At 37.3% G+C, this 12482-nt stretch overlaps 1 protein-coding gene across 7 annotated transcripts in view; it reads left to right on the top strand.

Moving 5' to 3' along the window:
- EXOC6 (exocyst complex component 6) overlaps nucleotides 1-12482 on the top strand; it is a 207577-nt gene that overhangs the window by 79925 nt on the left and 115170 nt on the right. For all 7 annotated transcript variants that reach the window (XM_043986532.1, XM_043986531.1, XM_043986530.1 and 4 more), the window contains one exon: nucleotides 5783-5892. In XM_043986532.1, coding sequence (XP_043842467.1) covers nucleotides 5783-5892 — 110 coding nt within the window. The remainder of the gene's footprint in view (nucleotides 1-5782; nucleotides 5893-12482) is intronic.

Raw genomic sequence — 12482 nt, 5'->3', positions numbered from 1 at the left:
TTTTTAGTTATTTATTACATTACATAGTTATTTATTACATTGGTCTCAGTGATTTATCTGTTTTAATTTAAGTGATTATCATATTTATTAGACATCTTTCAGTAGCTGACATAAGATACCCCAAGGTAGCTATGTGCTTTGTTCCTTGAAGTTGTATCAGCTGTTAAAGTGAACAATTTTACAATTTTTTTTATCTAAATGTTTTATTTGTCCTCATATCTTGGGTTAGAGAAAGGATCTGCATTGGAGGATTCACAGAAAATTTTACTTGGGAAGCTGGTATGCAGCACAATGAGCGGATAAAAATGAAAGTGTGAGCACACACATAAATACAAAAACATATACTATCTAGCAACATAGAAAGATTCACCCACATGGGGCCAGTGTCACCCATGTGAAGGAGACTGCACAGTCTCAAGGTCTCAGTGGGAGAATGTAAACAGAGAAAAGTGAAGGTGGGCTTTGTTGGGATAGGCAATCAGTTCCAGACGTGAGAGCGAACATTCTTCATCAGACATAGATGTAGTGGGGGTAGTGACCAAGCTTGCTTATTAATACCAGACCCAGGTAGAAGATTTTCCTCATTGGGACCAGAGATTGCGTTGGGGTCTGAGTTGGTAATTAGGGACTCCAGGAGAGGCTGTCAGCACATAGATACCATAGTCAATTTAGGAGCCTCACCCAATCAGGAACTGAGATTTGTTTACACTTGGCACAGGATCAGAATGAGTCAGGGTAGTGGAAAAGTCCAAGATCTCTCTTATTGCTTAGATGTTTATGGTCATTAGGACTGCTATATTGGAATCCTATCACGTATAACTACCACATCAAGCTATACATTTCAAAAGTCACAATTACATTGGAAATTAAAGGGATGCCCATCAATTGGGGAATGGCTAAATAAGCTGGGGTATATGATTATGATGGAATATTGTTGTGCTATAAGAAATGACAAGAAGGATGTTTTCAGAAAATCCTGGAAAGATTTACATGAACTGATGCAAAGTAAAGTGAACAGAACCAGGAGAACATTGTACATAGTAACATGTATGTTGAACACAGTATGATGAAGAACTATGAATGACTTAACTAGTCACAGCAATGCAATGATCCAAGACAATTGCAAAGGGTTCATGGTGAAGCATACTATCCACTTCCAGAGAAAGAACTGATTTTGTTTGAATGCAGACTGAAGCATGCTATTTTCTTTCATTTTTAAAATTTTATTTGTCTTTTTATACAAAATTACTAATATGGGGATATTTTACATGATTGCACATTTGTAACCTATTACTGGCTCAGGGAGTGGGGAGGGAAGAAAGAGAGGGATAGAATTTGGAACTCAAAGCTTTTTTTTTTTTTTTTTTTTGCGGGGCAATGGGGGTTAAGTGACTTGCCCAGGGTCACACAGCTAGTAAGTGTTAAGTGTCTGAGGCCAGATTTGAACTCAGGTACTCCTGAATCCAGGGCCGGTGCTTTAACCACTGCACCATCTAGCTGCCCCAAGGAACTCAAAGCTTTAAAAAAACCCAAATATTTTAAAAATTGTTATATGTGTAATCAGGGGAAATTTTATATTTATATGTTTATGTACATGTACATATATGTATAACCCCTCCCCTGTCACAATTATCATAGTAAGCATTAATTTACTTCTCTCTGTGTTTCTTAATAAGTCATGAGGAAGTTAAAAACATATCCATAGTGCTGTTTCCCTACACTTGTTTGATGGTGACAGCTTGAACTTGTATAAAACTTCTTTCTTTACTTTCTTGAACTCAACTCTTATAAATAGGATTTATTAATTCCTGAATATATGCAGAAGCCATTCTATCTCATTTCCATGCTACCTACTATTCCTTTAACTCTTTCCCAAAATATAACTTCTTTACTGAGATTTTTTTTAAAGAAAGATGGGATTTTTGTGTTCTCAATAATATAAAATTCCCACTATTTCATTTTTGATATCATGTAGGGGATAGTTGGTAAACTAATAGGATCTTTTTGTTGGGAGGTCATCACAAGAGAATTTGAAAATCAGTGATTTGTAAGAGTGCAGGCTTTTGAAATAATGATGACATTCCGTTGCTGTAATTTTCAAATAGGTCTGGATTGGTGGATTATTCTGCTGTAGCCAGAGTACTTATGTCAAAAATGGACCAGCTGTATAGCAGGGCAACCATTGTCTTTATTTTTATGTACTAGGAAACTTTTGAGGGTTCTTTGGAACCTCCCATATTGTTGGGTTGGATTGGCTTTAGAGATTCTAGGAATTGGATTTGTTTGTCCCAGCTACTTCCCACCAATCCCTCTATTTCCCACTTTTGGAATTTTCTAGAAATTCTCATAAGAACTGAAATATCTTTATATCTTTCTGAATTGGCTTAGAACCTAAATGGATGAAATAGAGTAGAACTTGAAATAGACTTACCCTGATAGGGAGGTTCCCTACAGGATATCGTGGACCCAGTTGAAGACTTTGCACACGGGGGGTCTCATGATCAGGGATCAAAAGCCTTGAATTAGTTTTGTATCTTGGCATGTGTAATAGAGATTTGCTGAAGGATAGTACCAGCATGAGAATTTACTCTTTACTAAGAGAGGGTATCACATTTCTTCTGTTACCACTCTGATACCTTGGTTATGAGTAAAAAGTATCAGACAACTAGTATCCATTGCAGTGTATCTAGTTCTCAGAGCATATAGGTGCACAATCATACTTTTCATACTTTCTGGAAACCTTTATTTAGTTCAAGAAATAGTCATAAATTCTTATACAGCTCATCAGATACACCCATATAATCATTAATAAGTACTTATTAAGCACTTAATATGTTCCAAGCACTGTGGAAAGCTCTGGAATTACAAAGAAAGGCAAGAACATAGTTCCTGGTTGCAATGAGCTTGTATTCTAAAGGGAAAACAGACAACCAGGTAGGTGTGTGTGTTTGTGTATGTATAGAAATATGTATATACGTACATACATACATACATATACACACACAGTATAAATGGGAAATAATCTCATAGAGAAGATACTGATGGAAGCAGGGAGAAGAGAGGAGGAGACCAAGAAAGACCTCTTACAGAAGGTGGTGTTTGGACTGAGTTTTGAAGGAAACCAGAGAAGCCAGGAGGCAGAAGTGAGGACAGAGAAAGAGCAGTAAAAATGCTTGAAGTTGGAACGTCACATTGGAGAACTGCAAAAAGACCAGTGTGGATCATGTACGTGTGTGTGTGTGTGTGTGTGTGTGTACATACACACACATACACATATGTATATAAAAGTGTATATATGTGCATGTATATACATATAAAGCATATATCATATATATATATATTTTTTTGGTGTGAGGCAATTGGGGTTAAGTGACTTGCCTAGGGTCACACAGCTAGTAAGTGTTAAGTGTCTAAGGCCACATTTGAACTCAGGTCCTCCTGACTCCAGGGCCAGTGCTCTATCCACTGCGCCACCTAGCTGCCCCTAAAGTATATATAATAGAGTATGTGGAGGAGAATAAAGTTTTAGATGATTGTACATTTTTTAAAAAGATTGTAAAGGTAAAAAGGGGTCTGGTTGTGAAGGATTTGAAAATCCAGAGGATTTTATATTTGATCCACAGGTCTCCTAGAATTTATTGAGTAGGACAGAGAAAATCCTGTCCTTTAGCAAGATCATTGGCAACAGAGTAAAAGATGACGGGAGTGGACAGAGAATTGAGGCAGGGAGACCAACCAGAAGGATATTATAATAGTCCAAGCATGAGGTGATAAGGGCCTGCACCAGAAGGGTGGTATGTGAGTGGAGCAAAGGGGTCATATACTAAAAAGGACATGAAAATAGGCATGATAAGACTTGACAACAGATTGGGTATATGGAGTGAGTTTCAGTGAGGAATGGAGGATAAACACTGAGGTTGTGAACCTGGATGACTGAAAGGAAGGCTAGTGATTCCTTTGACAGTAGTAGGGAAGTTTTGAAGAAGAGATGGTTTTTGAGGGGCAGCTAGGTGGCGCAGTGGATAGAGCACTGGCCCTGGAGTCAGGAGGACCTGAGTTCAAATCTGACCTCAGACACTTGACACTTACTAGCTGTGTGACCCTGGGCAAGTCACTTAACCCCAATTGCCCTGCCAAAAAAAAAAAAAAGAGAGATGGTTTTTGGGAAAAGATGAGTTCAGTTTTGGAGACGTTGAATTTGAGATATTTATGGGACATCCAGTTTGAGATGTCCTATAGGCAATTATTGAAGTATGAGTGGATGTCAGGAGAGAGGTTAGGGCTAGATAAGTATAGCTGAGAGTCATCAGCATAGAGATGATCACTGAATCCATGGGAGTTGATGAGGTCACTAAGTAATATGTTATAGAGAGTGAAGAGAAGAGGGCCCAGGACGTAGCTTTGGGAATACTCATACTTAGGAGATGTGATTTGGGTGAAGATCCAGCAAAAGAGATTGAGAAGGAGCAATAAGACAGATACAAGACAAGCCAGGAGAAAGCAGTTTCATTAAAACCTAGAGAAAAGAGAGTATCTAGGAGAAGAGGGTGATTGACAGTTTAGAGGTTACAGAGTGATCAAGAATGGTGAGGATCGAGAAGAGGCCATTAGATTTGGCAATTAAAAGATCATTGGTAACTTGAGAAGGCAATTTCATTTGAATGATGAAGTCAGGAGAAAGTGTAGGATGAGAGGAAAAGTGGAGTCCCTGATTGTAAATGACTTTTTTCCAGGAATTTCACCATGAAGATGAAATTTAGGATGATAATAAAGGGGTTTGGATGGGTCAAGTGAGGTATTTTTTAAGTATGGGGAAAACATAGGTGTGTTTATAGGTATCTGAGAAAGCCAATAGATGGAGATTGAAGATTAATAGGAATGAGGATGAAAAAAGAAGATATGGAACAGAATCAAGGGTTCATGTAAACAGGTTTCCCTTGGTAAGGAGTGCAGTGTCTCTGTGTGAGACAGAGGTGAAGACAAAAATAGTGGGAGAAGATGGCTAGATTTGAATTGAAGAAGGAAGAAGAAGGATCTCTTGGCATGTGGCCTTCAGTTTTTTTCAGTTAAGTATGAGGTAAAGTTCTCACCTGATAGGAGCAGGGAGTAGGGGTAAGGGGATCCATAGGAGACTAGAGGAGGGGTAAAAGGGAATAGTGAATTGATTGTAAAAGATATAAAAGGATTGCCTTTCAGCAGTGAGAGCCCAATTGAAATGTAACTTAAAGTCGTAGTGAAGTTAGTATCATTCATGATGTTCTCTAGCTCTGTTTAGCAGATCGTGAATAGGAGCAGAGGGAGCAGATGGTGAAAGTAATCCATGGGGCTTAGCAAGGGATGATCAGCTAAAGGACAAATTGTATTATATGTGTTTACATATATAAATGTATACATAAATATGCAAATGTGTACATACACATAACACACTTTTAATACTGTATAATTTTAATGGTAGTCCATTTTGGTGATGCTATTTGTTTCCCCCTCTTTTTTTTTTTTTTTTTTTTTTGGTGAGGCAATTGGGGTTAAGTGACTTGCCCAGGGTCACACAGCTAGTAAGTGTTAAGTGTCTGAGGCCGGATTTGAACTCAGGTCCTCCTGACTCCAGGGCCGGTGCTCTATCCACTGCGCCACCTAGCTTCCCCAGTGATGCTATTTGTAATTACTTAAAATTATTATTTTGTCAGCCTTGATTTTTGAGGGGGGTTGAGCAGTAAAAATGCCTAAACATTTCTAAAATTTCAAGAATAACATTAATTTTTGTTTCTTTTTGCTTCCACAGCATTCTTTCCCAAAGAAATTCCCAATGTCTCAATCAGTGCCTCATATTTATATTCAAGTTAAAGAATTTATTTATGCAAGCCTTAAATTTTCAGAGTCACTTCACCGGAGGTAAGTATTAATAATGAACAATGAATGAGTGTTTATTTTGGTTGTTTTACTGGAAGATTATGATTTTTGACTTTATATATATATTTTTGCTTTTATTATATATATTTTGAGACTTTATGTAATCTGTGACTTTATTGGTGTAGGGAGCTCCTGGTGAAGGCCTTCCTTTACCAGTGCAAATCAGCACCTTCCTGGGGGCACTGAGAGGTTTAGTGATTTTCCAGGGTGATGTAGCTGTTGGGTGGTAAGGCTGACTCTCCACCAGTACTTTCTCTCATTGTATGACTAGAATTTTTTTAAGGGACTCTTAACTTTGATGGAGAGACTTGTTTAAATCAGTTACCTTTGGTGCTGTTTCTCTAGGATTCTAGCATTCTCGATAGGGTCTTCTTATAGCAAACAAGTCTGATTAAGCAATTGGTGATTGGTAGCTGTGGTTAGGTTGATTGTAAAGGTCAACATCTTGTAATCATTGCTCCTTATGTTTTTACCCTACATTTTTAAAAAGTTTTTGATGCTGTTTAAAAAATATCACTGTCTCTTCCCAATACATTCCCCCAGCCCCAATAATTTTTTTATAACAATGAAGTGCAGTTAAATAAACTAAAGGAATTGATATATTTGTAAAAATAAGTTTAGTGTTACCTTTTATTTTTATATGGCCTAATTTCCCCTTATATTCCTCCCTTTCTCCCCTCCCAGAGAGCTTTCCCATATAACGAACAATTTCTTTAAAAGAAAAAAGGAAGAGAAGAAAAAATAATAAGCAAAATTGATGAGTTACATTGGAAAATTCTGAAAATACATGCAGTGTTCCACACCCATGGACCTGTCATTTCTGCAAAGTTATAGAGGGAGGTTTCTTCTCATATCTCTCTGTTGGTGCCATGCTTGTTCTTTTAATTTTGTAAAACTCACTTTTGATTGTTTTGTAGTTCTTTCCATTTATATCATTGTAACTTTTGTGCATATTATTTCCTTGCTTACTTCATTTTGCATCAGTTCATGTAAGTCTTCCATGTTTCTCTAAAGTCATCATATTATTTCTTACAGTACAGTAATATTCCATTAATATTCTTGTACCACAGTTTGTTTAGCCATTACCCAGTTGGTGGGCATCCACTTTGTTTTTACTTCTTTGCTACCACAAAGTGTTGTTATAAATATTTTGCTGCATATAGAGACTTTCTTTTTGGGGAATATGCCAAGTGGTGGGACCTCTAAGTCAAAGACTAAACACTTTAATGACTTTCTTTGCATAATTCTCAAATTGCTTTCCAGAATGATTGGGCCATTTATACCTCTACCAGCAATTCACTAATGTGTCTATTTTCCCACAACTTCTCCAGCATTGACTATTTTCATCTTTTATCTTCTTTGCCAATTTGATGGGCATAAGACCGAATCTCAGATTTGTTTTAATTTGCACTTCTATTAACTGTTTGGGGCATTTTTCTTGTGGTTGATAGTTTGCATTTCTTCCTTTGGAGATCTGTTCATATATTTGAGAACAGTTTTCAAAGTGCAGTCACATCCTTTATTTCATATGATCTTCATATCACTCTTATGAGGTAGGTTAGTAGGGCAGGTATTATCTTCATTTTACCGATGAAGAGATCTGAATACAAGGAGTTTAAATTAATAGATTGATTTAATCATTCATCAAATGTTTATTAAGTACCTATTATGATTAACTGGGGAAGATACAAAGGTAAAACATCTATTTATCCTTAGGTACTTGTGAATTAGTAGAAGAAATAAGATATATAAACAAGTAGCTAGAATATAGTAAGTATATAAGAGAGGCATGAATAAAGGTTAATGAGAGAAACCTAGGAGAAAGGGATCACTTTCAACTGAGAGTAATAAGAGAAGACTTTTTTTAGGAAGTAGCATTTGAACCTGGCTTTATTCAGAGTATTAGTAGGATTTTGATAGTGCATGGGTGATAATGAATAATAATAGTAATAGTAGTAATAACAACTAGTATTTAAATAGAACATACTATTTGCCAGGCTTTGTGTTAAGCATTTCACAAATATCATCTCATTCAATCTCCATAACATTGGGAGTTGGATGCTATTATTATCTCTATTTTATGATTGGGAAAACTGAGGTTAAGTGACTTGCCCAAGGTCACACAGCTAGAAAATTCTGTCCAAAGCCAGATTTGAACTGAGGTCTTCCTAACTCTATTCCCAGTGCTCTATCCACTGAGCCACACAGATAACCTGCCAGCTTTGGCATTATGGTGAAGCCTATAGACTCTTCTCAAAATAATATTTTTAGGTATGTAAAATAAAATACATATGATTACAAATGAAACCAATTATATTGATATATAGTTATAAAAACATTTAACAAAAAACCGAAGTTCACAGACCTCAGGTTTAAAACTTGCCAGAAGGTATTTTGTCTGGAAAGAATGACATAACAAAAGGCCTGCATGTAGGGAGGGCAGCTTGGCTTGTATGAAACCCATTTTGTCTGAACCTTTCAATTTTTTGTAAACTTATATTGAATTTTTGTGGATTCTCTTTGGACCTGCATTGTGCTAATTTTACCACTAGATGGTGCGTATGTGTCTTTGATTATATTTAACCCAACAAGTCTTTTCACTGGAAAGAGACAAGATTTTAGGATTTCAAAGAATAATAGAATTAGAGCTAGAAGGGATCTCAGACATCACCCAGTCTTCTAGACCCCACATTTAGAGATGAGGAAATTGAATCCCAGTAAGGTTAAGTGACTTACCTAAGGTCATACTGATAGTAAGTAGCAAAGTTGGAATTCTAACCAGGTCTTCTGACTCCAAATACAGCATAAATCACATTGCAACATCACTTTTTTTTTTTTTTTAAGGATTTTATTATTTTCCAGTTACACGTAAGGATAGTTTTCAACATTTGTTTTCATAGGATTTTTAGTTCCAAATTTTTCTCCCACCTTCCCTGCCCTCCCTTCTCTCCAAGACAGAAAACAATCTGATATAGTTTAGATATGCAACATCACTTTTTTAAAAAATTTTTTTTTCGGGGCAATGGGGATTAAGTGACTTGCCCAGGGTCACACAGCTAGTAAGTGTCAAGTGTCTGAGGCTGGATTTGAACTCAGGTACTCCTGAATCCAGGGCCAGTGCTTTATCCACTGCACCACCTAGCCGCCCCTGCAACATCACTTTTTAAAACAAATCATACTTTTTATTGATAGCATTAGGGCAGCTAGGTGGCACAGTGCATAGAGTGTTGGACCTGGAGTCAGAAAGACCTGAGTTCAAATTTGACCTCAAATACTTACTAGCTGTGTGATCCTGGGCAAGTCACTTAACCTCGTTGGCCTCATTTTCCTCATCTGTAAAATGAGCTGGAGAAAGAAATGGCAAACTACTCTAGTATCTTTGCCAAGAAATGCCTAAATGGGGTCATGAAAAGCTGGACACGATTGAACAACAAATTAATAACATTATAACTATCCTTTAGAGCATTTTAAAAAAGAAGTTAGCTTACAAACAGAAAGTTTTCTGGCTAGACTTTCTTTAAACACAGCCTCTGAAATTCAGTGAGAAATATATAAATAATTTAAAATATAAAATTTCTGCAATTCAAACTTTTTGAGTGCCCTTTTGTCTGATTACCTAGTTTTGTCTCCTATTGCTTTAGATCATCTGAATTTGTCTTGAAGCTAAACCTTTTTAACTAATTTTACTAATGGTTGTTTTTTCCCCACTTCAAATCAGGCAATTTTTTCATCCAGTTGAGGCATAAGCATAGATTGTCTTTGTCCTTTAAGCTCCCCTCCTTCCTCCCAAAGGTAAATTTCTTTGTGAAACAAGCTTGTACCTTAGTTTTACTTTGATTCCTAAACTCTTTTGTATGTTAAGAGAATTTTGGGGCAAGAACTTGAATATAGACTCATAATTTCTAGAGTTGGAAGGAATCTTAAGAGGTCTCTAGTTCAACCTTTCATTTTAGACATGAGGAACTGAGGTCCAGAGAGATTGTGACTTACTTATGGTCACATGCAAAATGAATAGCAGGTCATTTGACTTCAAATCAGGTATGATTACCATTATATTCTGATGCCTCCCAGGTTCCTAAAAATACTCAATCTATGTTTGGCAGTGTTATTTTAGGTGTTCCTTTATATAAAAATTAGTTATTTTACAACCTTACTTAAGAGCCAGTGGGCAAATTACTTTCTAGGAAGCCACTTATTTGTTTCTTAAGACTAGTAGGAATGAAATGATAAAATGAACACATAATAATATAGTTTCCCCATAAGGTATAATAGAGGATCATAGGAGGGTGAGATTAATATAGGACAGAACATCTAGAATTGTTGGAAAAGGCTTCATTCAGGAGACTGTGGCTTGACCTGTATCTTGAATGTTGAGTCATATTTACATAGACATTCCCAAAGCCAGAGGAACAGCATAAATGGGCAGAGGATTATTTTCTCATAAAGTCACTAGCTTCCATTTGTACACTCCTAATTCTTCGGCAATTATTTTTGTCAGAGAGCTTTTGTACCTCCTTTTCCATCTGGCCAATTTGGCTTTTCAAGCTGTTGACTTTTTTCTCATGTCTTTCCTGCATCAGCCTCATTTCTCTTTCCATTTTTTCCTCTACCTCTCTAACTTAATCTTCAGGGTCCTTTTTGAGTGCCTCTATGGCCTGCCATTGACATCTTCCTCTGAGGGTGCCCCTTGATCTTCCTTGTCACTAAAGAAACTTTCTATGGTCCTCACCTTTCCGTCTGTTCATCTTGCCTTTCTTTTACTTGACTTTTAGCTTCTTAAAGTGGGCCACTGTTTCCAGGCTGCACTATCCCAAGCTTCAGGAGGTCCCAGGTGGTATGATTTAAGGAGGATCAGGTTCTTCACTCACCTGTCCTGTTCCCTGGTCTGCAGATGACCTCAGACCAACTTGCTAATCAACCAGCTTTGTGTGTTGTGGTTGTCAGCTCCAACGAGCCTGTGCCGCTGCCATGCCGCCCCCCCCCCAAGACTGCTACTCAAGCCTACCTCCTGGTTCCCAGCAGGGGTGAAAAACCCAAGTTCTGCTTCAGCACCAGCATAGACCCCTGTAATCTGCCCCCTCCCAAGGGCTCAGCCCTCTCATCAGACCGTGAATTTAGTCCCAGATGACACTGGTGCTGCAGCTGATTCAGAGGCTCTGGGGGGTCTCTTTCTCTGGTGAGGCCTTCCTGGGACTGAATCTGTGTCAGGGTGACTGTGGGGTTGGGCTCCACTCCTGTCTCAGCACAGCAGCTCCCTCCTTCTGACCTTCCAAGCCTTCCTTGGTTGGAAGATGATTTCAGCACATTCTTCTGTGGGTTTTGCTGCTCCAGAAATTGTCCTATGGCATTATTTGGATGTTTTTTGGAGAGATCGTGTCATGAGTTTGAGAGCTCACTGCGTTTCCTTTGCCATCTTGGCTCCCAAGAATTATTTTCTATACTAGTTTATACTTGACTAACTTTGATCTCTGTGGTGCTTCTCCTGTGTAGTGGAATAGTAATTTCTCTCCAGAATATCTGGATTTTTACCTCTCTAGATCCTGCCTATTCCTGATAATTTTGAGCTATGATATATTATATGTCAGTATTTCAAGGATCCATAATTTCATCTTTGTACTGATTATATTCCCTCTGTGCTACAGTATTTATTTGGGAAGTGTCAGAGGTTGGTGTCTCTGATTTTCATCAGTATGGGGAACTTCTGGTATGGAAATCTCATCACTCATGGGAATCAGCACCTTGCAATTACAGTTTTAAATCACTGAGGCAAAGTGTCTTTCTTATGGAGGCACACACCTAGAATAAATCAGAGGCAGGATTTGGACCCAGGTTTTCCTGATTTCCAGGCCAACTTTCTAGCCTCTAATCCATGTTTTCTATAATTCCATAATGAGTATATAGCAAAAGCAAAAATAAAAACAAACAAAAAAATTACCTAGTGGCCAAATCTCTTTTTTTTTGTTTTGTTTTTTGGTGGGGCAGTGGGGATTAGGTGACTTGCCCAAAGTCACACAGCTAGTAAGTGTCAAGTGTCTGAGGCTGAATTTGAACTCAGGTCTTACTGAATCCACTGCACCACCTAGCTGCCCCCTAAATCTCTGTTAATGAGGGTTTCAGAAAAAATCACTGAAAGAGATAGCCTTTGAAAAGCCAAGGTCACTTCCTTGCAGTAATGGAACATCAGAAAAGACTTGTAGTAGAGAATACTTTGTTTTTATGTTAGTATTTATTTGTGTTATATGAATCTGATATTAACTTACTAAAATTATGTGGTATTTACTAAGTAATAAAATATTTTTTTCTTTAAAAATTTGTTTGTTTTGAACTTGATGAACCACAAAAATAAGATTTCCATATAAAAAGAACAAAAAAGAAGCTTGTATATGAAATTGCAAATTCCCACTATCTATAAATTGCTTTTAAAAAGTATATAATATATTCAGTGCATTGATTCCAAAGCTGTCCTACTTGGCTGTTGCCCTCTGAAACTCCTCATCTCTTCTATCATTTAAAATGTTTCACTGATGATATTTATTTCTTTTTTGTTATTGCTGTTATTACCAGCCTCTTCA

The sequence above is a fragment of the Dromiciops gliroides genome, chromosome 2 (assembly GCF_019393635.1).
Source record: "Dromiciops gliroides isolate mDroGli1 chromosome 2, mDroGli1.pri, whole genome shotgun sequence".
NCBI classification, from domain to species: Eukaryota; Metazoa; Chordata; class Mammalia; order Microbiotheria; family Microbiotheriidae; genus Dromiciops; species Dromiciops gliroides.
The sequence above is the reverse complement of the archived record's forward strand: the minus strand, read 5'-3'. Positions and strand labels throughout refer to the sequence as shown.